Below are 26,638 nucleotides of genomic sequence, written 5' to 3' on the forward strand. Positions count from 1 at the left end.
CAAACGTGACACAAACAAAGGCTTGAAACCTCACTGGGGTTTTCCCATTTGGGGCTCTTTTTTTCAATGGCCAGGAAACTGTAGCCACATCAGTGTCCCCAGTTGAACCCAGCCCAAATCACCAACCCACAGAATCTCGAGTGAATAAAATGCTTGTCGTTTTCAGCCACTGAGTTTTGACAGAAGTTGTTATGCAGCAGTTGATAACTGATACAGAGGCCTTAAGCCAGGCTTTACTTCTTTGTGCCTCCGTTTCTTTACCTGGAAAATGTGTGTCAATTAAATAATGTGTATAAAGTATCTAACACAGTGTGAGATACATTCTGGCCATGCTTGTTATTATTATACTTGTTTTGAGGTCCAAAGACGATATTTGACTTGGCCAAGCTGGGAGGTGGTGCAGCAGGAATTCAAACCCACCTCCCTCTGTAATCGATTTGCTCTGCCAGGATCCTGTGTTGTCTCTCCTGCTCAGAATTCCCTTTCTCTTCCTCTGTCCCCCTGTGCTTTGTTAATTCCTACCCATCCAAAGGCACCAGGCCCAGAACTCACCTTTGATCACAGTAGCCCCAGCCCTTTTCTGAAACCTCAGTCAATCTCTCACACATGCACAAACTCTACCCCTCATTTCTTCACTCAGTGAATATATATTGATTGCCTACTGTGTGCCAGCACTGCCCGACTGGGACAGCTGTAGAGAACCTGGCTCAGCTCCCCCAGGCTCACAGTCTAGGTGCCCTCCCTCCGAGTCCAGGTATCCAGCACACTCTAGGCTCTGTCTTTCTTAGGCGGTGATATCACCAGTTCACAAGTTTACTCTCATTTCCCTGCACAGATTCTAAACTCCTTGCAGGCAAAACCAGTTTCTTTCACTTATTCATAGATCCTTCCCTCCCTCCTTCAACAAGTACCCTGGGAACACCAAGGATGTACAAGACACTTCAAAGACCAACTCTTGAAATGTTCACAGCCTGCTGCTACGTCTCCTGTGGTGCTAAGTCCACAGAAGGCAGCCCCAAATATCTGAATTTAAATGAATTTCTGGGCAACTACTGAAAACTCAGTGCAGGCAGCGAATGACCTGGTGGGGGGCAGGGGGTGCTGTTGGCACCACCGTGTTCTCACTTTTCTGCAGCACATGGCAAAAGGAGAGAGTGGGGAGGGGCTGGCCCTTCCTTCCCCACCAGCTCCAAGGCCATTGCCAGGCTGCTGGGAGATGGCAAGCAGGGACCAGCCTGCCTGCCTGGCCTGCGTGTCTAAGGCCAGTGTCACTTCTGTCCAGCCACCCTGCCCCATGGCCAGCAGGGACACCCGTGTGTGGACACCAGCGTTATCCTCCTGGTCCCTGACCCGCCTGCCCTATCCAGCCTACAAACTGGAGAAAGCTTCTATTGCCAGCCCACATTTCACTGAGAGCTGAAGTGACTTGCCCAAGACAAAACAGCTGGGTTCAAACTGAGGCCTTGGGCCCTAAGCGCAGTGCTTCTCACCAAGATCCGACTCCAGGGAGTGTACGTGCCAACGGAAGAGACAGGGTGGAGACATTCAAGATAACATAAGGGGTTTTTTTAAACTGCCAAAGGAATTTGAGGCCCAGCGGTGACGGCTTGCTCAAGGTAGTGGAGTTTGGTCTGGGTTTGAAAACTGAGTATGACTCAGACAAGCAGAGGAGGAAAGAGGGCGGCTGTAGGCCGGGGGATCTACAGGGGTAAAGGAGCCAACAGGGGAGAAATTTGGGGTGAAGAGAGAGCACCCAGGAGGGGAGCCCAGCTGGAGCCCAGAGGAAAGCTTAGAGATCTGGGTGGGAGTGGCTGGGGTCCTGGATGTGGACCCAGTTGCTGGAACACTGTGGAGGTGAAGTGCCTGAGAAACATGAAAAGGTCCTCAACAGGGGAACAAACCCTCTGCAGAATTCTGAGGAGAAACATCTCATCTGGTTCCCGGCCTTGCCCCTTTACCACACAGCTTCTCCACCGGGTGCTAAAGTGGGAACACACAGTCCACTTCACACTCGCCAGGGAGGTGGAGACAGCAGTGGTGATGGGACCATGGGAACCTCTGATACGCTGCGCCTCTTGGTTCTCTTTGTCCTGGGCATGCTTACGTATCTGATCCCCTTTAATTCTCACAAGGGGGTGTAAAAAGCAGGTATTATTATTTCTATTTATCAACTGTATTTGAATCCAGGTCTCCAGCTCCAGAGTCTGTGCTGTAAACCACAAGGTGATTTCCCCACAGTCCAATCTGACTCAAAGTCATATGTTTTCTCCAGCAGCAGTGCTTCCTTTACCCCAAGCAACGATCCATTAAAAAACTGTCAGGGTGCGAGTTTTTCTCCTTAACTTGGAATCACAGAAATGTGTGTTTCAACTTTTATAGATTAATCTCTAGGAACTCTCACCCCCATTTTACTGATTTGGAGACTGAGGCCCAGAAGATCGAATGCCTGGCCCAAAGTCCCATAGCTGGTTGGAGTCTGAGGCAGGACTTCCAACCTGAAGTACAGGCTCTTGGGCAAAGGCTCTTGGCCCCTGAGAGGTCTACCACCTGCTGGTTGCACAGAACATGGACTTAGAAAGATAACAATACCAAAGAGAGGGGCCTCTCACAACCTGCTCTTCTTCCCCTCATACCAGAGCTTTTCAAATATAATTTTAGCAGCAGAATCCTCCCCTTTTAATGAGAAGCTTTATAAGGAATCTCCACATACTTAAAACATAACAGTTTTTCTCTGGCCTGATTGCCTTAGGGGTGGTGGGCCTGCAGTTCTGTCTGCTAGGCCTCCCCACCCTGCTCCCCCAGGCTGTCACTGGGCCTCTCCTCACTCCTCCCCACGGAAGCCCGTGGCTCCTCAAAGCACAGGCTGTAACTTCCCTCACTATAACCACTGTGCTTGTGTTCCCCATCCACTCGCCTTCTCAGATTCTAACACCCATCCCAAACCCAGTTAGATCTTGCCTCTAAGCAGGGAACAAGGTCAGTTCTGGGCCAAATTGTGATGTTCTGAAATTATTCCCCTGAGATGGTGAGGCATGCTCATCCACCCCCCAACCCCTACCCTCTGCCCCTCACGTGACCCTCAGAAGAGTGCTCCATTTTGCAGATGAGAATACTGAGATCCAGATGAGCTAAATGCCCGCCTCAGGTCCCACAGTCAGTAAGGAGCGGGCCTCAGCTTCAGCCTGTCCTACCTGACCCACGCTCTCTCCACTCCAGCTTTGCGTCTTCAGGTTTGGGAGGTAATATATTCCCACAGTTGGCAGGTAATCTGGATCTCTGTGAACTTTTACAAATTAAACATGCCCGGGGCCCCTCCCCAAATGTACTGAATCAGAAGCTGGGGCTGTGAGTCATTACATCCCATCGTGATGACCCACTGTCACTCAGGCAAAAGACACAGCAAAAAGGCCCAGGGTCACCCCAGATCTCTGGTCAGCCACCCCCCTGTGCTGGGCGCAGAAGAAAGGGGGCCCAATCCCAAACAGCAGCGGAGCCTGAGCGAGACTCACCGTGTAGAGCTCATTGGTGACCTTCAGGAGCTCCTCATGCATCTGCAGGCCGATCTCCTTGCTCTGGAATATGGAAGAACAAGCGTCAGAAGGGCAGAAGGGAGCTGGCTGCACTGACCAATTTCCTCTTCAACACAGAAAGGGCAGCAATGCTTGGGGTGGGGTGGAAAGGGGTACAGAAAACGACATAAACTTCATTGACCCAGACCTGAATACCTCAACTCACATCCACAGAACAAATCCACAGAGAGTGGCTCCTTAAAGCAGGAATTCCTGGGCCATATAAGTTGGGGAACCCTACACATCCCCTCCCTACCTTGATGCTTCACAGAGACACCATATTAAAGATTCTGAGAAGCCCCACAGCCAATCAACCTGTTCAGCTTTCTGTAATGCTGGGTGTCTTCAGCTGATGTGACTAGAGTGTGTGTCCCTAGCTCAAAACTCACTAACATCTCATGAGACTGGGGTTCCAAAGAACCCAGTATGAGAAATAATGATCTAGCCTCTCAATTCAGTGAGCAGCTCAGGTAAATAGCCCACTGGCGCTTGAGGCAGGGGGTCTGCGTTCTTGCCTGGCTGCACTGCCGACTAGTCACATGGCCTTGGAACCTAAGTTATCACATCTATAAAATAAAAAACTTTAAAAAGCTCCTTGAACAAAATGAGGCAGGTTTTCTTACTGCAGAACTTTTCAGAGGCTTTCATGCCCTCACATGCATGGACTTTGGGGCTGTAGGGTGCAAGTTTAGCTGACCTCAATCCAAACCATGAAGTGACATACATATTTAGTATATTGAGGGACATGAGTCAGAAAACAATGGACGAATTATCTCCAGGCTCCCTCCAGCCTGAAGATTCCAGGATTCTGTTATTTTGCATATTATTATTATTATTATTACAGCCATCCCTCCATATCCATGTGTTCTGCATCCAAGGATTCAACCAACTGCAGATAGAAAATATTTGAAAAAAAATTCCAGAGAGTTCCAAAAAGCAAAACTTGAATTTGTCTTGTACTCTACTGCCAACTATTTACATATAGCATTTACAGTGTATTTGTAACTATTAACATAGTATTTACACTGTATTAGGTATTATAAGTAGTCTAGAGATGACTTAAAGTATATGGGAGAATTGCATAATTATATGCAAATATTAGGCCATTTTATACAAGGGACTTGAGCACTGTTGGATTTTGGTATCACGTGGCGGGGGCGGGTCGTGGAGCCAATCCCCCCCCATATTGAGGGATGACTGTGTTATTATTATTATTAGGGGGAGGGGAAATGCTCTTCCTGTTTGCCCAGGCCATCATATGAAACTTCTGTATTGACAATGGGAGCCCTGCTCTTGGCCCCTGACAGATGAGTCATCCTGTCCTCTCTCTCAGCTCCCTCAGCCTCAAGTATGGCCAGCGGCTGACTGGCCTTCCTCTGGCTCCTTCACAGGTCAGAGCCCCCAGACTCTGAGGTCGCTGAGGAAGGCTCAGTATCAGACATGATGCCTTCCCAGGCTCTTCACCTGGCCCATTACCTTCCTCTCAGCTTCTGGCCCTGGATGGCCAAGAATCACCCGCGTGAAGGCAGTCCCTACAGGAGATCTCTTAGATCTCCTAAGAGATAGCAAGGACTCCAAGGCAATTGCAGAGATCTGTTTAGACATCCCTCCAGCTCTGGCGACTAAAGCAAGGAGACCCAATCCAGAAGCACAGCAGAGCCTCGGCAGAACTTTCTGTGCAGAGCTCCGGGAGAATCTTCGGTCGCATCCTGGGCATCTACAGAGGTGCTCGATGAGCCCAAGGAGCTGTCCCCATCTCCTTCCATTCTCCCTGAGTCTCAGCCGGTACCTCAGTCTCACCTGTGGCCCCTCCCCCTGACATTTGCCTCGGACTCTCTGACACCCTCCAATGGCCTCCTCTTGGTCCTCGGTCTGGCCAACATCTCTGACACCCAAGATTCAGTTTCTCACGTATTTGTTTTTATGATCCAACTTTTTTGATAGGTAATAAATGCACATGGTTAAAGGAACTCTAACAGTCAGCAAGGTAAAAAGTGAAAAGTAAGTGTCCTGGGCTCCCAGAATCCCACCCAGAGGCAAGTGCTATTAAGTTTCTTCTGATACCTTCCAGAAACAGTCGATGAATATACATGCATACAGTTGGATAGTGTCTGTTTTTTTTTTAACACAAATGAAAGTATTCTATACAAGCCTTTGTTTCTTGCTTTTTTCCACCTAACAATGTAACTGAGAGATTGTTCCTTGACAGGACACGTAGCTCTTGCATTCTCTTTTTCTAATAGCTGCTCGGGGTTCCATACACCAGATGTATCGTAACTAATTAACTAGCAGGTTGTCTCCAGTCTCTTAATATTCCAAACAATGAGACAGTGAACATCACTGTACTCTGTCACCATGCACATGGGCAGGGACCCCTGTCAGAAAAATTTCTAGAAGCAGCTCTGCTCGGAAGAGTCCAGCCTTCTCAGCTCAGCGCCAGCCGGCTCCCCACGCACTGCTGACTTCAGCTCCCACTTCTCGGGCTCCATCCTGCATGACCTCAAAGACCCATATCTTCAGCTGTTGCAAAACAGTACAGTTTGGATGGCGCCTTATCACATCAAATTCAAATTACCCAAAACAAAGTTGTGACTTTTCCTCCATCTCCTCAAGTTCAGTCAATGGGATAATATCTTCCCAGACATGGCAACTGGAAATTTGGAGCTATTTTTGACACTTTTTTAAAAATCCCCCGTCCTCAATCTAACCTGTCAGTGCATCCTGCCTTCGAACCGCCCAGTCCTTTGTTTTCTGCAGCAGGCTATACCCGTTCCCTCCCCACTATCCATTCTTGCCCTTCCTGCTTCGTAACAGAGACGTGAATTTGGCCCTGCTTTCATCCCTCCAGCCAAATTCTTTCCAGGACATCACTGACACCCATCCCGACTCAAGATGGCAGATTCTGTATGTGTTGTTAGTCTGGGGGTGAGTATATGACAACTGCATGGAAGAGGACTTAGAAGGTTGAGGGGAATTTCAGCTTTCCTACTGAGTGCTAGCAAAAAATCATGGAGCCCCAGTGGCTACCAGCAGGCCTCTTAGGACCAGGAGAGGAAGCCGCCTTGGGTGGCAGAACAAGAAACCTAGCTGCTAATGACCTCCAGAGAAACTGGTTGAACCGAACCCACAGCCTGCCTCCCGGTGAACTTCTACTTCTGTGGATTTACTAGTTAAGCTACTTAAAGCTGGGTTTTCTGCCATTGGCAGCCCAAAGCAACCTAATGGATGCATTTCCCATCACCAGTCCCACAGCAAGCAATGTCATCACTGCAGGACCCAGATTCGTGAAGCCGCCCCTCAACAAAGTCCTGACTCTGGTTCCCGATTCTGCATGCCCATCCCAATGTCATTTCCTAGAAATGCATTTTACTGTGTCCCTCTAAGGCTGCCTCAGTGCCTATGGGATCAAGACCCAGCTCTTTAGCTTGACTTTCAAGGCTCCATACAATCTGGCAGAGGTCTGGTTATGGGGTGGAGAGGGCTGAATTTCAGAGCCACAGAGACCGGGATTGAAGACAGGACTTTAAACCATTTTACCTCTCAGCATCTTTGCTTCCTCGCCTGTAAAATGAGTGCCCGTTACTGTCCTTCTTTGCATTTATAAAGGGAAGTGCAGTGATCTTGCTTGTTTACTTGTTTATTCATTTGTCATTTGTTTCCCCCACTTGAAGGTAAACCCCATGAGGGCAAAGAGACTTTCTGTCTGGTGGTAGATGCTCATATCCCCCAGCTGCTGGGACGGCTGGCAGCAGACAGCCCCCAGCTAAGAGAAAGCTTCAGGGATGGCATCAGAGGATGTGGTGACAAGCCCTCCAAAGACCGACATCTCATCCAAAGATGGATCTACGTGGGGCATAGAGGCTGGTCTCTCCTGTCTCAACATGGACAGCTCTAAAGGGCTGTGCTCTCTTTAGAACTCCCCGTAGGGCTGGCTAAGACCTTAAGTAAGCCTGCCTGCACTATAGCTTGGCTCCACTCAGCTTCCTCCCCCGCCCTCCCTAGGGGGTGGATCCCAAGTACACTCCCTAATCATTCTGCTAAGATGTTAAATTCAGGCCTCAGAGTCAGCTTCCCGGGTACCCAATCTGCAATGTCTCACCTCCCCACTCTTCCCGGCAAGCCGTAGAGCCTGTCGCATAGTGGGTGTTCATTAAGTAAGTTTGTTGAGTGAACCTATGAATGAATCAAGTGACAGTTCCTCTAAGACTTAGTTTCCTTATCTGTAAAAGTGGGACGATGTCACAAGTGTCATGAAGTCCCTGTAAGGATGAAAAAAGATGACGCACATGACAGCACTGGTATCATACCAGGCACAGGCAAAGAGCTTGGGAAACAGTGGTACAGGCTGAATCAATACCCACTGGATGCCAGGAGCAAGGCTAGGAAGTTGCCCAGAAAAGGGAATTCAAAGTTGAATTTTTTATTAACTCTCCCCAGTTTGGTGGGATCAAGGGTCAAGAACGAAATAATTCTAAGGCATGAGGCAGAAAAGGCTGCAAAAGAGTGAAAGAGGAGGCGATGTGGGAAGCAGGGATGAAGAGGCTGGAGGGACCACCACCGGAGCCACCTGACCTTGCACGGATGGCCAGAGACGGCATTCTAGACAGGAGGCACAGCCTGAGCAAAGGCACGGAGGCCAGGAATAGGGGAAAATGTGGTTTGCTAAGAGAGAAGCACAGCAACAGAAGAGCAGAAGGTACGCTTGGAAGGCAGGTTGGGCCAGATCACGGAGGCTAGCAGAGCGCAGGCTTCAGTCAGAGCGCACCTGGGAGCCTCTGAAGGTTTCTGAGCAGCAGGGTCTGACGGCAGACTGTGCTTCTTCAGGAAGATGAAGCTATGGGTAGAAGAGGGTGGATTGGATGGAGGCGCTGTAAGTCACCAGAGGGAACCTGCCTGAGTCTCTGCTCTCTCCCCCTCAGCACCAAGCCTGGGCAGGGCTGGCCACAGTGAGGCCTCAGCCAATAGAACTGCAAAGGACTAAAGGCATTTTATTTTTTATGGTTGGGTTTTGTTGGGAAGGGAAAGAGTCTCACTACAGTTCCAGAAACTACTGAACCCAAACCAAACATTCCATCATGAAGGGGAGGCTAAAACCCTGATCATCCCCAGCAGACACCACACCCAGCCCTTGGGGACCCCAGCGGCAGTGTATTCGCACTCTGTCTGCATTTCTCGCATGGCTTTCATGCCTACAGAGGTTGGGGTGGTGGGTTGCTTCCTTCAAGGACAGGAAGCGTGCGGACTGTAGAATATGATTACACTGGGCCAAGGAGGGTTCAGCCCTGGTTCTTCGGGGTTGGAAGGACAAAGCCCTGTCTCTCTAACCCAAAAATCTGTAAAATTGGGTGGCAGGTGGCCCCGGCCCTGCTTCTTTTTTTGCCCATGGCTAAGGACAGTTAAACTCCCCTGAGGACCAGGTCACTCGGATGGGGGTGGGGGCGGTCCTGGGCATTACGAGACACTTAGCAGCATTCCTGGCCTATCACCTCTAGACGCCAGGAGCATCCCCTACCCCACCGCAAGCTGTGACAACAAAAATTATCTCCAAACATTGCCAAATGTTCCCTAGGGGACAAAATCGTCCTGGGTGGAACCGCTGCCCTAGACTTAGGGCTCCAAGTGGCAGCTTCTCTGGGCTACAGATGTGTTTTATTTGGCCATTCAGTGTTTTCAGAAAATCTGACGCTTTCCAGCATTTAAAAATCAGGAAATTGCCCTTACAAGTCCAGATTTTCAGCTTCTCTTGAAAAACTAGAAGATCCAGAGAGGCTGAGCCCCGACTTGGAGCACAGCGGCCCCTCGGATGGGGTTGTACTCTCCAGTTGGCCACAGCATCTCCCTTCACCCATCCCTTTGAGTTTATGACCAGAAACCAGTGGGGTCTCACTGGGGGCAGCCGTCTGTATCCCCTGGTGCTCATCAAGGCAGCCATCCCAGACCTGCCAAATCCAAACGTGTGAGAGGATCTTTCTACAAGAGCCCTTCTCACATGCCGACCTTTGAGAGTCACCGAAGAGTCTGGTTCCTGAGGCTGAACCTCCTGACTCTCCCGTGGACCCAGACCCCACTGTCTGCATAGAACCCCACGCCCCTGAACCCATCCTCCTGTCTGCACTACCTCTTCCTGTAGCTCTGTGGCCAGTTCCTCACCTAGCTTTGATTCGATTTACACCAGCATTTATTGAATGGCCTACTACATACGAGCCTCCACGAGGCACTAATGACACAAAGCTGAGTGAGACCTGGTCCCTGCTCCATCAGCTGCTGCCAGCATTTCTGGAGCACATTCCATAGGTAAACACTGTCCAAAGTCACCTCCATATATTATCTAATGGAAACCTTTAAGGCAGGTACTATTATTATGCCCACCCGGCAGACAAGGGCTGGTGGCTCATAAGGGTTAAGCAACTTGCCCCACGCTGTACAGCTAGGAAGTGGCAGAGCCAGGGTTCAACTTTTGGTTGCTCTAACCCCAAAGCTGGCACTCATAAGGACCTTCTGTGGCCTGTTTCCCCAGGGCCAAGACGAGATACAGGCACACAGGTGAAGAGAAGCCACTGCAATGCTGTCACAGAGATGAGTCCAGGCCACAAGTCCAGGCTGCAAAGAACGGCATACCCTCTGGACGCCACCAGCCCATCCGATGTGCTTTCTCACCACTTGTGCAAAAATCTGCATCCTTGGGCCTTACCCTCACTTTCAGGCAGTAGAGTTCTCCTTGGCCTGGTCCTTCTTGGCCCACCTGCCCTGCTAGGACTAAATTGGCCATGATGGCCATCTCTGGCTTCTCCCTTCTTCCTTGTTCTGATAACAAAAGATGAGATACAGGTGGCACTCACCCCTGCTTGTCTGATCACACCAGATGGTCCATCCAGCACGGGACCCAGCCTGACCAGAGCGCTCTGGTGCCCTGTGTCTAGTGACTGGGTCAGAGATGGAAATGTATTCCAGGCTGAGCCAACAAGAATTTTCCCTGCAGCTTTCTAAGAACCATACTCTCAGATCATCTCTCCTCTGGGGTCACCAAGCAAGGACATCAGGGGTCTCGAGCTACCCACCACAAGGAGAGTTAGGGCCTCGACAACAGCATTTCTGTCCTGACCTAGTGATGCTAAGACTCACCTCTGGACTTTTCCAGCTTACAGAATCCCGTGAACTTCCACCTTTGCTCATGTGAAACAATACTGACGCACTCTGCTTATTTTAGCATGAAGACACCAAAATAACCACAGGGTGTGACAGCCTTCTGAAAACCCTCTACCAAGCACCAGCTTTCAAACAGTTTCTGCAAAAGGACCAATTTTCAACCGACTAGAGAGAGCATAAGCCCCTTAAAGGCTGGGACTCTGGCTTCGCAGAGTGCTGTTCACGAAGACTTGCACACAAAAGCAACTCCATACTACCTGTGCGTGAGCTAACCAATACGCAGAGCCAGCGAATGGAGAGGGTAAAAGGGGGCCACCTTTGACTCTCGCTTTTCCGCAAAACACAAGACAAAACCAAATCCTGTACATTCATGTCAAGATGGCACCAGATGACAAAAATTTTTTGACACAGTGTTCCTGAGCGAAATCAATGTCTTCACCAAAAGTCCTGCTGTGGATGGCTGAATTTGCTTTTCAACGCAGGGCTGATCTCGCTATTAAGGGGAAACCCTCAGAACTGTCACTACAAATCCTAGGACTTCATGAGCTGTATTTGAAAAGTTCTCTTTGCAAAAGGTATGTATCTGTCTCCCTCAGGCTAACTCAAATGTGGAGCTGGTCATTCTGCACATCTAGAAAACATTAAAATTCTGGGTTTCAATGACAAGACTCCCTCTCACTTCTCCAGAGGAGACCGTTCGAAACAACCCTTAGAAAACTTTAAGGCAGTGAGTAAGGTGGAACCCTCCTCAACTCCAACTGTCCCCTCTTTCATCGCATCAGGCGTTGAGTCAGCAACACCTGTCTCCCTTTTCTCTTTGCTTGATGTTCTCATGTCCAGTTTTCCCCCTTTGGGAACATTCCATGGTTTTCCTAGTTCTGAGGTTCGAAGGAAATAATGGGAAACAAATACACAAACCAAGTGGAAACAAATATACAAACAAAGTAAAAACAAAAACTCTGTCTCTTTTAGTGCTAATCCACTGCTTCAGCTTATTTTCTCATCAAATAACAAAACTGGAGACCCACAGATGTTCCCCATTTAAATAAATGATATATGTAAGCACTGGCCATCTCCCAAAGAGATTGCATTTTTATTTCCAAAACAAAGGCTTGAGGGGCGTGTCTTGGAGGGATGGGGCTTCTCCAACTCTGTCCTGGAAGGTCAGTTTATCCCTGAACACAGCCACTTGGACAGCTAACTGGCTGCCATTCTCCGGGCTGTGTCCTAACTTGCCAGTAACTGGGCTGCCAGCGCTCTGGCACGTCCTTACCCCTTGCCTCCTAACATCATCCTTAGCCTACACTCCGCCCACCTTCCACCAAGACACTTGTAACTCTTCCCCCTCCCCCCACCTTCTTCCTTTCCCTGCTCCTGGACACCTCCCTTCTTTCCTCCCCTTCCCAAACTAACTTCTGTCTCCTGTGGCTGCAACTCCAAATGTTGTCATCTACTTGTTTTCACAAGGAGCTGGAACACCAGGGCTGGGATATCAGGCAGCAAGGAAACAGGAGGCCCTGCGACCATTCATCAAATGTCCTCGGCAGAAGTGGGCCCCACTAGTGCCTCCCAGGAGGCCAGCAGCAGGCTAAGGCAAAAAGCCTAATGTTGTGTCTGTCACCCTCTTCCCCCTTAATTCCTCCCAGCATCTCTCTGGGGACCCTGTTTGTGCTGAAAGCCTTCATTTTCAGAAATGCTTAAAATAACAAGTCTGAGGATACCTTGGAATGGCATGACCAAGTGACCTGATACGGTCAGGCTAGGAGTTTCTGGATCTCTTCTAATAATACTAAATATTATTATTCATATAATACTTATCGTTAATAGTAATGCTTAGTACTATTGATATTACTACCAATAATACTTATCATTAAAGAAAATAACAACAATAATAGCTATCATTTCTTTGATCTCTTAGCGTATACCAGGCCCAATGACAACTGCTTTACTGACAGTACCTCACGTAAGCCTAATATCAGCCTATGGGATATAACCCCACTGTAACCCCACTTTAAAGATTAGGACACAGAGGCTCAGGGAGGGTGAGTAATTTGCTCAAGATCACAGAGCTAGTAAATGTGATTCTCTCAACGATTCCACTCTGTTGCTTCCACCCTGTTGCTGGGAGAGTTATGACTCCCTGTGCCTTTAGAATTTTTTTCCCCAAACATTCCAAAATAATTATAAAATGGATATCCCTCTGCCTTACCATAAGAAGCATGCAGATATTTAAAAGGCTCTCCTTTAGGTCACCGTCAATATCAGACAACAGACAAGTACCCAGTTCCGTTTTGTAGAATCTCCTGTTTTCTGTGACCACGTCCTGACCCCACCCCCTGGCTTCCAGGCCAAGGCAGAAGGACACAGTGTGGACTGCCGGGCTGAGTCTCCGTGAAAGCAGAACATACTCAGGAATAATCTTTCCTATGTCCCTGATTTTCTTCATTTTTTTGGCAAGAGTTGGGGGACATAAATCTCTCACAGGTAAGCATCAATAGGCTCAGGGGACGGTGAGAGTCTCTGTATCCTAAGGAGCGTGACAGATCCGTCTTCCTGAAAAACCAATAGCTACAAAAACCAGAAGCCCCTCAGCTTTGAGCTGTTTTCTCCCCCTCTACATTCTCTTCAAGGTGAATATGGATGTTGTCAGGCTTATCTGTTGGATTCAAAACATTATTGATCACTTATTCCTGCTGAATAACTGACCTGAGATATCTCTCTAACCTCCTTGTCATTTTATGATCTGATCTTCTACTTTATTTGCATTGTTTGTGAATACCTATGTATCCACCCACCTATCCACCACCTTCCCACCCATCCACCCATCCACCCATCCACTCATCCACCCATCTACCCATGAACCTACCCATCCACCTATCCACTCATTCCTTTCTATTTCCATATCAACCTCCCTGATCCAGGCCCCTGTCACCTTCCACTACTAACTTGTATATTAGTCAATATGTATAACAACTGAGTCCAGCAACTCTCTTTTCAAAGCCATCAAATGCACGAAATCAGTCGTCCTTAAATTTGGCTCTGGCCACAACACGCCCTACTCAAGAACCTTCAGTGGTTCTTCTTTGCCTAAAAAATAAAGCCCAGCTTCTCACTCTGACACCCAAGGCCCCCTTGATCTGTCTCCAACCTACCTTCCCCACCCCACCACTTAATTTCAGCACTCCAATATTTAAAACACACAGAAGAGTAGAGAGAACAATAACAAACACCCATGAATATGCCACCCAAATTAGATAACCATTAAAATTTTGTCATTTTTGCTTCAAAATCACTCTTAGGAAGCAAAATGTTACAGAGAGCACTGAAGCGTTGTCTCCTTCCTTCTTCCCTCAGCCCTCAGTAACTCTTGTGAAGCTGGTGTGTATTCTTAGCCAGTCCACCTTTGTATAGCTCTGTTTCAGACAGGTATCTAAGAATACAAACAATATGAACTGTTTGAGTTTTAAATTTATAAAAATAGTATAATGTACCTTGCTTTCTTCACCCAACATTGTGTTTTCAACTTTTATACACAATTGCTTTATGTAGATCTAGTTCCTCCATCTAAATGATTGTATAACAGTCCATCATGGGACTATCCATAGCTTATTTAACCAGTCCCTCCACGATGGCCATTGAGGTGATTTCCCTTTGTTTCTTTACTACAAACACTATTGCAGAAAACCTCCTTGCACAAGGTTTTGTGTGTGTGCAGATATGCTAGAATATTTTAGGTTGTACTTAGAAGTGGAACTGCTGGGATACAGCGTATGTACCTCTTCCTTCTCTGTCACAAGACACTCCCAGTGTTCTCCGAAGGGGCTGAACCAATTTACATGTTTATTAGGACGACACAAGTGGCCCTGATGCTCCACATTCTTGCCAGCACTTGGGATTATTTGACCAATCTAATGGGAGTCAAACTGTGTCTCATTTTCTTTTATTTTACCTTCTCCTGATTACCTGTAAGTATGAGCATCTTTTCTTACATTTTTAACCATTTAAATTTCATTTTCTGTGACTTATTTATATCTTTTACCCATGTTCCTATTGGGTTGTTTGCCCTTTTCCAATTTATTTGTGGGAGCTGATTTTTATATTCAGGTTATTAACCTTTTATTAATTCTGTGCATGCCAAATATCTTTTCCTTGCCTGGTCTGTATTTTCCCCTTATTTATTTGTTGCAGTTGTTGTTGTATAGAAGATTTTTTAAATCTTTATGTAATGGAATTTATCAATATTTTCCTTTATGGTGTGTGCTTTTTTGTTTTATGTTTAAGCAACCTTTTCCTACCCGCCAAGGTTTTAAATAGAATCTTCTACATTTTCTTCCAAAATTTTTTAAAGTTTTGTTTTTTACCTTTAGCACTTTAATCCATCTAGAATATATTTTTGGGAACTAAGGTGGAGGTCTAATTTTATTCCATATGGAAGAAAAAGTGTGTGTGTGTGCGTGTGTGTGTGTGTTTAAACCAGTTCCTAAAAAATAATAAGAAATGGACAAGCAACCAGTGGAATCAGATCCATTTACTAAACAGGCTATCCTTTCCCCTAATCTGTAATGCACCACTGCCATATACTGTGTTCCCATCTGTGGGGGGCTTTGTTTCTGGGCTCTGATCTGGACCATCGGTTAGTTTACTTAGCATTGGCCTAATATTACCTGTTTTACTGACTATCACTTAAGAGGAAGTCTTCATATCTGATAAGGCAAATGCTCCAACAAATACCAAAAAAATAGAGCCTACAGGCCTTATTTTCTTTTTATGGGGTAATCAAGTTAAAAATTTAAAGCAAGTAGAAAGCTTTAAAGAAAATCTTTGGAAATAAAATATGCATAATTCTGAAAAAATTATGGGGCAAAGAAGAAATTGCAAAATGCAAATTATGAAATATTTATATCTGAATGACAATGAAAACATCACTTATCAAAATTCCTAGGATGCAGCTAATTTATAGCATTAATGGCATTAATTTTCCATCATTGTTGTTTTCTAATGTATGCATTTTTTCTAAACTTTAGTTTCTGCTCTGTTAGATTCTTTTTTTTTTATTAATTAATTTATTTATTTTTGGCTGCACTGGGTCTTCGTTGCTGTGCGCAGGCTTTCTCTAGTTGCTGCGAGTGGGGGCTATTCTTCCTTGCGGTGCACAGGCTTCTCATTGCAGTGGCTTCTCTTGTTGCGCAGCATGGGCTCTAGGCGCACGGGCTTCAGTAGTTGCAGCCCGTGGGCTCAGTAGTTGTGGCTTGCAGGTGCTAGAGCACAGGTTCAGTAGTTGTGGCACACGGGCTTAGTTGCTCCGCGGCATGTGGGATCTTCCCGGACCAGGGCTCAAACCCATGTCTCCTGCATTGGCAGGTGGATTCTTAACCATTGTGCCACCTGGGAAGCCCTAATGTATGCACAGGAATGTTATTAATTTTTATATATTGATCTTGTAATCAGCCATCTTGCTGAATGCTTCAGCAGGAAGTATGAGATTTACTGGTGGTTTTCGGTTAACACCCTTTATTAGACTAAGGAGGTTTCTATTTATTCCTAATTCGCTAAGAGTTAAATGGTGAAAAGATAAAAGCATGCTTTTTAAAAGTCAAGAAAGTATTCAATATCCTGTGATAAACCATAATGGAAAAGAAGATGAAAAAGAATGTATATATGTATAACTGAGTCACTTTGCTGTACAGCAGTAATTAACACAACATTGTAAATCAACTATACTTCGATTAAAAATAAATTTAAAGAAAGACAAGAATGCCATTTCTCTTCCATTTCCCTCTACACTATATCAGTTGAGGTCCAAATCAATATAATAAGGCAAGAAAAGGAAATAAGGTTATAAAAAAAAAGAAAGACCACCATCAGTTAGAACTAATCAGTGAGTGGTTTCCTGAGCATATTTTCTTATTTCTGACCCTTTATTTAACCTGTGTGCCTGAATGTTCCTTCATCCCACCTCTAAACTTAATTCTCACTATGTTCTTTCTCAAAGTCCCAATAATCCTCCTAATAATAACTAATATTTAATGATTGCTTACTGTGTACCAGGTAGGCATCTTATATCATCATTTTTTAATCCTTACAACAACCCTAAGAAAGAGGTTTTTTATTAGCTTCCTTTTGAAAATGTTGAAAGTCAGCGGTTTAGGAATTAGGTTGAGCTCACACATCTGGAAAGTGGCAGAACAGGGATTACGCAGTCTGTCCATACCCCTAGCCACTGCAGTAGACTGCAATGCTGGCCGACCTGCTCATGATCTGGGACCCAGATTTTTCTGCCAATGTGCCTTTGCTTTGGTCTAGAATCCTGTCTCCTACTTTTCCCAGATCTCTGCATATCCACTGGGGACACAGCAATGCACCACTCAGATCCCCTTCAGCACTGGAGGACTTATTCCCCCAGCTATGCGGAGTGCTCCCGGCAGGCACCCCCAGCTATCAGCCCTGTTTGGAAGTGTCTCACCAAAGAGGCACCTACCCAAGGCCACATGCCCTCCCAGGAGCAACATGAGGGTATAAAGGCCTAGTTTCCTCGCCACAACCCAGGACAACTCAGAAGGGCCACCCCAGCCTCAGAGCTCCCCAAGGAGTCATTTGAGGCCTTTCCTGCAAATTCCCTGAATCCTGCCTCCCTCCCTTCCTTCTGCAGTGGGGACCCCAAGAACACTTGATAATACACCCCTGCACCATAATCACTGTCTGAGAGTCAGCTTCCTGGGAACCCAAGCTGGCATAGATCCTAATCCTCACTTCAAGATTCACTTCAGATGCTGCATCCTCAACATAAAACCTTCTCCAAAGTGCCCCCCAGCCCAGATTAGAAGTCCTCCCTCTGAACCAACTTCCCTTTCTGCTGTATTTGCATCACTGATGCACATCTGTCTTCACTTCCATTGTTCACTGCCAGCTCCTTGAGGGAAGGCACTGTGTCTGATTCATCTCTCCATCCTCTTTAGCACCTGCCTTCACCACTAAGCATGGGCTCTTGGGTCAGACAAATCTGGATTCAAACCCCAGCTTCACCTTTACAGGCATCAGTTTCCTCATCTGTAAAACGGGGGTGATGACAACATCTTCCTCTAAGTGTTTAAGAAGTGAACGCTTAGCCCAGAGCCCGGCAAACAGTAAGCACTCACTAATTGTTTGTTATCTATGATTACTGCTTATCTATTGTCACAAAAGCAACAATACATGTCTGCTGAGTGAGTTGGGAACATGGCGACCAGCTCAGCAGCCTCAACTAGCAGAGCGAGCGTTCACAACTTGTCTCCCTGGCAGACAGTGGAGACGGCTGAAGGCTCCTCGTCCCTGGCAGTCTGCCCACTTCACTCTCTCTGTCTGTGCAGGCATCAGAGTTGGACCCTCCAGCATGCAAACCCTCACTCTCTCCTGCAACCCAAAAATAAAAAATAAACTTGGCTTTGAATCCAAGGCCATTGGTGCTTTTGATCTTGGTCACAAAGCAAGGCAATTATTGGATACAAAAGCCCTGATTTATTTATGAAATGTGACGGACATCTTCAAGGCAGGAACGAAAAAGCTCACTGAAGACCAAGCCCTTATTGCCACACAATGAATGACTGCTTTCAAACACAAGCCCCCCGAATGCCCTCTTTTCTCCGCTAAGAGTCTTTCCTCATTAGCGCTTCCTTCAGAATACCGCAGCTTCCAACAATCAAGCCCACTCCACGGCTGGGGCAAGTAATTAAATTCTGCAGGCAGCAGAGCAGAGAATAATGGATGGCTATTGTCAAGGAAGCTGAGGCTGGAGATGAAATGGGCTTCAATGCCCAGCTCAGAGATGGTTGGGGCGGGAAGAGAGAGCAAGCAGGGTGCAGATGGACCCTCCCTGTTGGTGCACCATGGTGGGCAGTGGATTCAGGACTGGACCTGGAGTGGAGAACCTGCATCTGGGGCCGGAGTCTGTGCTTACCAGAGGTGGGCCTGCATTTCCTCACCTGTAAAAGCAGAAGGTTGGACTAGGCAAGTCATTCCCCATGTGTGATCCCCAGATCAGCAGCATCAGCAGCGCCTGGGAACTCGTTAGAAATGCAGAATCTCAGGCCTCACTTCAACCTGGTGAATCAGAAGCTGTGGGCATGGGGCCCAGCAATCCATGTTTACCAAGCCCTCCAGGTGATTCTGATGCTAGACTTTGAGAAGCTCTGTTAGATCATGTTTAAAGATGAGGCCACAAACTCAAATGCACAAAGGGCCAAGGAGCTAAAATAAAGGGGTCAGTGTCATTCACCGGACAACCCACAGGGGCTGTGGGGCAGTGGAGCGAGTGTGCCCAGCCTGAAGGACCAGCGGCTACTCAGCTCTGGACAAGTACCGCCAAGAATGACCCCATGTTGTTCTGGTACTGTCAGAGCTTCTGGCTTTTTAAGAGGAATACAAAGTTCTGATTTTTATGCGAAATCCCACAATTTTAAAATATTAAAAAAAAAAAAAAAAAGGGCTTCCCTGGGGGCTCAGGGGTTGAGAGTCCACCTGCCGATGCAGGGGACACGGCTTCGTGCCCCAGTCCGGGAAGATCCCACGTGCCACGGAGCGGCTGGGCCCATGAGCCATGGCCGCTGAGCCTGTGTATCCGGAGCCTGTGCTCCGCAACAGGAGAAGCCACAACAGTGAGAGGCCCACGTACCGCAAAAATAAAATAAAATAAAGTAAAATATTGGTTGAAGTTTTCTTAACATAGTGAGGGCCAAGCAGATTACACTTGAGAACCAAATTCAGCTGTGGACCACCATTTTGCAGCCTCCGTTCCAAGGTGCTGTGGACTCTCATCATGACACTCTGTCCCCTGTGCTCTTGCCTTCGTCCTAACACTGAACTCCTAACCTCCTTTCCCCACTTGGGAGACTCCTATTCATCCTTCAACACCCAATTCAAGCATCACCTCCACTGTGAACTCATTCTCAACCCTCTGCCCCACTTTCCACCTTCTCCACTAAGAAAGTAGAGAAGAATCAAACACGGGGCCAAAGAACTGACACGTAGAAGAAAGTAACACAGAGGAGGAAGACATGGCGAGGTTATAAAACAGGCTTCTCCCACAGAGGAGGAATGAGGAAACTCTTGAAAAAGTTACCGTATTGCTGCTTGAAAAATCGCTTAAAAAAGGACACTGAGGGCTTCCCTGGTGGCGCAGTGGCTGGGAGTCCGCCTGCCGATGCAGGGGACGCGGGTTCGTGCCCCGGTCTGGGAAGATCCCACATGCTGCGGAGCAGCTGGGTCCGTGAGCCATGGCCGCTGAGCCTGCGCGTCCGGAGCCTTTGCTCACCAAAAAAAAAAAAAAAAAAAAAAAAAAAAAAGGACACTGATCCCATTTGACCAGAATCTAATAAAATGAAGTTTTAAAAGGGCAAATATAAAAAAACACAAGGACAGAATTCATGGACATATTAAAAAACATTTGGTACAAAATCCCCTGGAGATTTGAGCTGAGCGTTCAGAGTGGGTCAAATGCGCTGAGACGATCATGAAAAAGGCAAGTGCCTTCATAGGTTTCATTATTAGAAATAAAGTGTCTAGACAGCCCTGCTCTCCTCTTAACTGGTCAGAGCTTTCTGGAGGGTTCTGAGTGGTTCTGAATATTAACTTATGCCGGTCAGAGAAGCCCTGGAGCCTGACCCAGGAGGAGAGAAAACTCAAAGCCAAGTCACGGGGGTCAACTGAAGGAACCTGGCATGTTTACCTAGAGGCAGGAAGGGCCTGGGTGTGTGGTCATGAGTACCTGATAGATTTCCATGTGGATTGATCTAGGTGGCCCAGAGGACCTGTGAGTGGAAACCCTGAAAGATTTCATCTCAACATTGGGGAGAATTTTCTATTGGTCTCGGTTGTCCCCAAATGTAATGCAAGGTAATGAATGCCCATTATTGGGGGAGATCTGGCAAAGAGAAGACAGCTCATGAAGAGGATGATAAAAGGACTGGAACAGAAGGCCTAGTGGACACCCATTGTTTTATTTCACCCTTCTTGTAAGAGCACCCAGTTTTTCCTGGGGAACCACCCTCAGCCATCCTTTGTCCTATGCATAAGGGGGAGTTGAGTGTATGCCCAGCTTCAGGAGCACTCGTGTGACGCACACTGGTCCAGTCAGAGCCTGTAAGACCCAATTCTGGGAGAAGGGACCTCTCACTTTCCGCTGGACTTGAAGCAGGTAGGATGTAAGCCTGGGGCTGCAGGGGCCATGTGGTCATCACAGAGAGAGAGACTGACTATGCATGAGCCCTTCTCCCACCCCTCCTTAAAAACACAACAAAACAAAAAACTGGAAAACAAAGAAAACTGGCGCAGAATCGCAGAGAGATTGGGTTCTAACAACACCCTTGGTGCCTTTGAAGCCCCCATGCCTGAAGCCAGTCTTGGCTCTGAAGAGCCGATAAGCTCCCTTTCCTCCCTCAAGCCAGCTGAGCTGCGTTTCTGTTGTTTGCAACCGTAAGAGTCCTGATCACTACGGTGGCTGCTAAGAGCTCATCCAGTCGGTTCTGCTCTGGTGGATCCACATCTCACAGTTAAAGCAACGGCCACCTGCATGCACAAGTCCATTTGCCCAGATGAAGCCTAGAATGGCTGTGGAATGAGAAGTGCTGCTTCCAGGCATAGCGCACTGCATTGCAGAAGGGGAAACGGAGAATCAGGAAAAGGTGAGTTATGAAGTCAAAGAGCATTCTGCACCACTGAGGAGCTGGCAGGTGGAGCAGCTGCCCCAGGCCCAGGCACAGGAAGGACACCTGGCCTGGAAGCCACTCCCACCTCCTGCAGAGGCAGTGGCAGAATGTCACTTGTCAGATGGCGAAGGACTCCCACTCCAAGTGTGGCACTGTCACCATCTCCTCTTCCCAGATGAGAAAAGTGAGGCTCAGAGAGACTTACCCAGGGTCACAATGTCAGTGACAGGTGGCTCTGAGACAGACTCCAAAAGCCCAGCCGTGCTGCCTCCTGGAAGTGATGACAACTGGCCATTCTCAGGCTTTACCTTCTCATCTGTAAAATGGGCTAAGTGATGATCTTGTTCCCCAGTCTGACCAGAGACCAGCCCCTGCAGTCGTTTGAGGTCTGCAGAACTATTATTATGTAAGGATGCAGGGCTCAGGGCTGAGATCATCTATAACTGATGTGACACAAGGGGGCCACGCTGTGCTAAATCAGCCAGTCAGGCCCTGTCCCCCAGCTCTCTCTTGGCCCAGAGGGACCGGGTCGTTTCCTTTGTTCCACAGGCACAGAGCTGGTAACAAGGCAGCCAGGAGCTCAGCTGTAGACCTTTTTTCATTATTTTCCACCCTGTTAACCTCCATCACAAGTGAGGCTGCTGTCAGCCTAAATGAGAGCTGAAAAGATTTATCTCACTTGTCCCAGGGCTCAGCTCAGGAAAAGATCCTTCATTTCCTAAAGGCCCAGATGACCCTTTCTCTGTGAGTCCCTCCCACCCAGAAAAATAGATGTGACAGTGGCAGCAGCAGGCGGGGGCTTGTGATGGGACCAAACAATCTGAATCCCTTCAGTTTGGCTTCGCAAAGCACTATGTGAATTTTTTTTTATTGCACTGTATTTACCTTTCTAATTATGTTTGCTTACGCAAATATTAAACTTAGACTACACTTCATAAACACAGCCCCAGGAGGAGACCAGAGCAGATTGTGTGGCGGGGGGCGGGGGGGGAGGGGAATTAGCCTGCAGTTACAATTTTGCCATAGAAGTCATCCTCAAAGTGGACAATCCACATACAGACCAGGGAGAGATGACTATATTTCAAACCAACTTGTCTTCTTCCTCTGTGTGTCTAGCAATCCCAGGTCACCTCTTCCCTAAAACTGGTGCCTGGCAAGAACAGATGAGCTGGATCATTTTAGTAGTAATAGTCTCTTACACTCGTATTATAATAGCCAGCTTTCCTGAGCACTTAGTGACAGGTGCTGCTTTCCACGCTTTACTTGGGATTAATAACCCTCTTAACCCAAGCAACTGCCCTGTGGGTACTTCTATCCCCATTTCACAAATAAGGAAACAGGCTCAGAGAGTTTCAGTAACAAACCCAAAGACACACAGCTAATAAACAATGGAACCAGGATTATGAAGCCAGAAATTTAAGACTTGTGGACCCAAAGACCACAAGGCAGGATTATGAAGCCAGAAATTTAAGACTTGTGGACCCAAAGACCACAAGGCAGGATTATGAAGCCAGAAATTTAAGACTTGTGGACCCAAAGACCATATCCTGAAACACTTCTCAATAATACCCACCTCCTTCACTTGCACCATTTCATTTAACCCTCATACTGCCCCTGGGAAGTAGATGATCTTAACCTCATTAGATAGACAAACAAATGAGCAAAATCTGACCCTAAAATTCCTGTTACAGAAACAGATCTTAAGAAAATAGCAGTGGCCCAGCCAACATCGTTCTCAATGGTGAAAAACTGAAACCATTTCCACTAAGATCAGGAACAAGACAAGGTTGCCAACTCTCACCACAATTATTCCACATAGTTTTGGAAGTTTTAGTCACAGCAATCAGAGAAGAAAAAGAAATAAAAAGAATCCAAATCGGAAAAGAAGAAGTAAAACTGTCACTGTTTGCAGATGACATGATACTACACATAGAGAATCCTAAACATGCTACCAGAAAACTACTAGAGCTAATCAATGAATTTGGTAAAGTAGCAGGATACAAAATTAATGCACAGAAATCTCTTGCATTCCTATACACTAATGATGAAAAATCTGAAAGAGAAATTAAGGAAACACTCCCATTGACCACTGCAACAAAAAGAATAAAATACCTAGGAATAAACCTACCTAAGGAGGTAAAAGACCTGTACTCAGAAAACTATAAGACACTGATGAAAGGAATCAAAAATGACACAAACAGATGGAGAGATATACCATGTTCTTGGATTGGAAGAATCAACATTGTGAAAATGACTATGCTACCCAAAGCAATCTACAGATTCAATGTAATCCCTATCAAACTACCAATGGCCTTCTTCACAGAACTAGAACAAAAAACTTTACAATTCATAAGGAAACACAAAAGACCCCGAAGAGCCAAAGCAATCTCAAGATAGAAAAATGGAGCTGGAGGAATCAGGCTCCTGGACTTCAGAGTATACTACAAAGCTACAGTAATCAAGACAGTATGGTACTGGCACAAAAACAGGAATATAGATCAATGGAACAGGATAGAAAGCCCAGAGGTAAAAGCAGTGGCCCATCAACAGATGAATGGATCAAGTACATGTGGTATATCTAAATATACATATACAGTGGAATATTATTCAGCCATAAAAAAAGAATGAAAGTCTGCTATTTGCAGCAATGTGGATGGACCTAGAGAATATTATGCTTAGTGAAGTAAGTCAGAGAGGGAAAAACAAATACTATATGCTAACACGTATATGTGGAATCTAAAAAACAATACAAATGAATGTATATGCAAAACAGAAACAGACACACAGATATAGAAAACAAACTACTGGTTACCAAAAGGGAAAGGGGCAAATTAGTGGTATGGGATTAAGAGACACAAACTACAATAAATGAAATAAATAAGCAACAAGGATATATTGTGTAGCACAGGGAAATATAGCCATTATCTTATACTTTTAATGGAGTACAATCTACAAAAATACTGAATCACTATGCTATATACCTACAACTAATAGAATATTGTAAATAAACTATACTTCAATTTAAAAAGTAGCAGTGAATGTGACAAAGGTGTATATAAAAGAAGCTCACAGCAGCAGTATTTATAATAATATGGAAATCACTGAAGTGTTCAACAATAAGGGATTGGTTAAATAAACTAGGGTACATCTGTATGATGAAATACTATGCAATGTTTCAAAATGTTGTGGAATTATATTTATTGATATGGGAAAATTTTGTAATCCAGTGTTATATAATTTGTTAGGTGACATAAGCAGAGAGTAAAATCATATATGCAGTCTGATCTCATCTGGGAAAAGTACATACATATTCTAGAAAGTGTATAAAATCAGCACTCATAGAAAATGTATTTACATATGTACATATAAAGAAGTTCCTATGACAACCAAAGTGATTATGGCTGAGTGATAGCATTTCAGGTGACATTAATTTCTAAGTGTTTGTTTTTGAATTTTATTTTTTACACAAGTGTGAGCTCATCTCTGTGTTTCCAAATCTCCTACAATGAGTGTACTACTTACCTAACCATGCAAAGGTTTTTATTTTTGTGGTGATGGTGGTTGCTGAAGTGGCTGAGCCCCCCAGCCACATCCAGGACTCAAACTCAGGGTCTGCGGTGCCAAGTCCAGGCCTCAGCACCCCGCACCCTTCAACATGCCTGACCCCTGGTCCCAGGTCCCCAGACCACACCCCACCGTGGCTGGCTGTCTTGCCAAGGCCAGCCTGGGGCAGAAACTCGGGTGGCCCAAATACCCACCTTTTTGAAGAGTCTGATGACATCCTCGCTGATTTGGGAGAGGCGAACGATGACATTGTTCATGAAGATGTCATTGAGGGTGGCATGGTCTCGGCTCTCCCGCCTGGTCTGATGCAGGACTAGATACCAACAGTTCACAGGCGAGAGGAGATATTGGTCCTTCCTGTGGAAACCAAGACAGCTCAAGTTGGCTCCACTGAAACTGCCAGCCACACAGTGTTCTACGTTGTCACCCACCGCGGCTCTTTTGACCCTCATGGGGCCCTTTCAAACTCGTTTTATCATAACATATTTAACAGCTGGGGTAACAGAGACCATGAGGAAGCAATCCTCCCAAGGTCACAGAGCAGTGCTGGGGCCAAAACCCAGGTCTTTGACTAGAAGTCCTATCCCGTCCTACTCTCCCACTGGATGTAGCACTTGCTACATGTATCTCTCCCTTCTGAGAGGAAGCTGTCTTCCCTGGAGTTAAGAAATACTAAACCAGTTGTGCTTGAAATTCTTGTATGAGTTCTAGAAATATCCAGGGGAAAGAACAAAAAGTGGACCCTTTCCTTCCCCTCCTTGCCTCCCCCAACCCCTGGGGGTCCCTCAGGCTCTTAACCTTTTTGTCCTCCTCCAGGGTCAGTCCTGGTCTCTTGGCCTCTTGGAAACACATTCCTTTGCCCCTCAATGGAGCTGAGGGCCTGGAGGATTTCAGGTTCTATACTTGGGAAGAGAGCCTAAGGAAATCTGCTTTTGAGTGAAGTACACGCAAGACAAATCTTTGTCCTTCAATGACTGACACATTCTTAGTGTCCTCTAGCTGGGCATTATGCTAAAAGAGGGGTTCTCAAAGTGTTGGGGTCCCCAGACCAGCAGCAGCATCGCCTGGGGTCTATAAGAAATGCAGGCTCTTGAGCCTCACTCCAGCCCTGCTGAATCAGAACCTCTGGAGGTGACCCGGTGATCTGGGTTTTAACAAGCCCTCCAAGCTGCTGATTCCCACACAAGTCTGAGAACCACAGATCTATGCACCAGTGTTTCCCGAAACTTGGGAAATGGGATATTTCCAAAAAAGAAATGGGGGATATCTCTCTTCTCTGTGCTGTACCAAAGACCCCTCTGTTAGTCTCAATAGAGTGTATATAGTGTCCAGGAAGACAGTAAAGGACAATCAGAAACCAAAATCAAACCAATAATCCCACGTTGTCACATGGGGCATCTGGCATGTGTACTTGACCTAAGACCCTTCCTCCACTTTCCAAGGCAGGAAGGTGATATTGGGGCAGAGGGCCATCCACCACCTAGGGTGACTGGCTCAAGGTCCAGTCCCCCAGGCCTGCCTGGCTCCCCCGGGGGGCTGGCCATGGTTCTCTGAGGAAATGCGGCCTTCCACGATCAGTGTTTCTGAGGAAGGGAATTCTGCTGACTTCCGCTTTGACCACATCATCCTCCCAAAGGCAAGTGGAAGCGTAGCCCTGAGGGCCTCTGGGCAGCCACAGCA

The 26,638-nt window shown here is 46.6% G+C and overlaps 1 protein-coding gene across 4 annotated transcripts in view; it reads right to left on the reverse strand.

The window, feature by feature from the left end:
• Positions 1 to 26,638, reverse strand: part of SRGAP3 (SLIT-ROBO Rho GTPase activating protein 3) — a 262,192-nt gene that overhangs the window by 94,401 nt on the left and 141,153 nt on the right. For all 4 annotated transcript variants that reach the window (XR_003002647.1, XM_024740673.1, XM_024740674.1 and 1 more), the window contains exons 3-4: positions 25,153 to 25,315; positions 3,510 to 3,572 (exon numbers count right to left, since the gene is read on the reverse strand). Coding sequence is in view for 3 of the 4 variants with exons in the window: in XM_024740673.1 (XP_024596441.1) it covers positions 3,510 to 3,572; positions 25,153 to 25,315 (226 nt within the window). In the remaining variant the exon portion in view is untranslated. The remainder of the gene's footprint in view (positions 1 to 3,509; positions 3,573 to 25,152; positions 25,316 to 26,638) is intronic.

Source organism: Neophocaena asiaeorientalis, unplaced genomic scaffold (genome assembly GCF_003031525.2).
Source record: "Neophocaena asiaeorientalis asiaeorientalis breed wild unplaced genomic scaffold, Neophocaena_asiaeorientalis_V1.1 scaffold325, whole genome shotgun sequence".
NCBI classification, from domain to species: domain Eukaryota; kingdom Metazoa; phylum Chordata; class Mammalia; order Artiodactyla; family Phocoenidae; genus Neophocaena; species Neophocaena asiaeorientalis.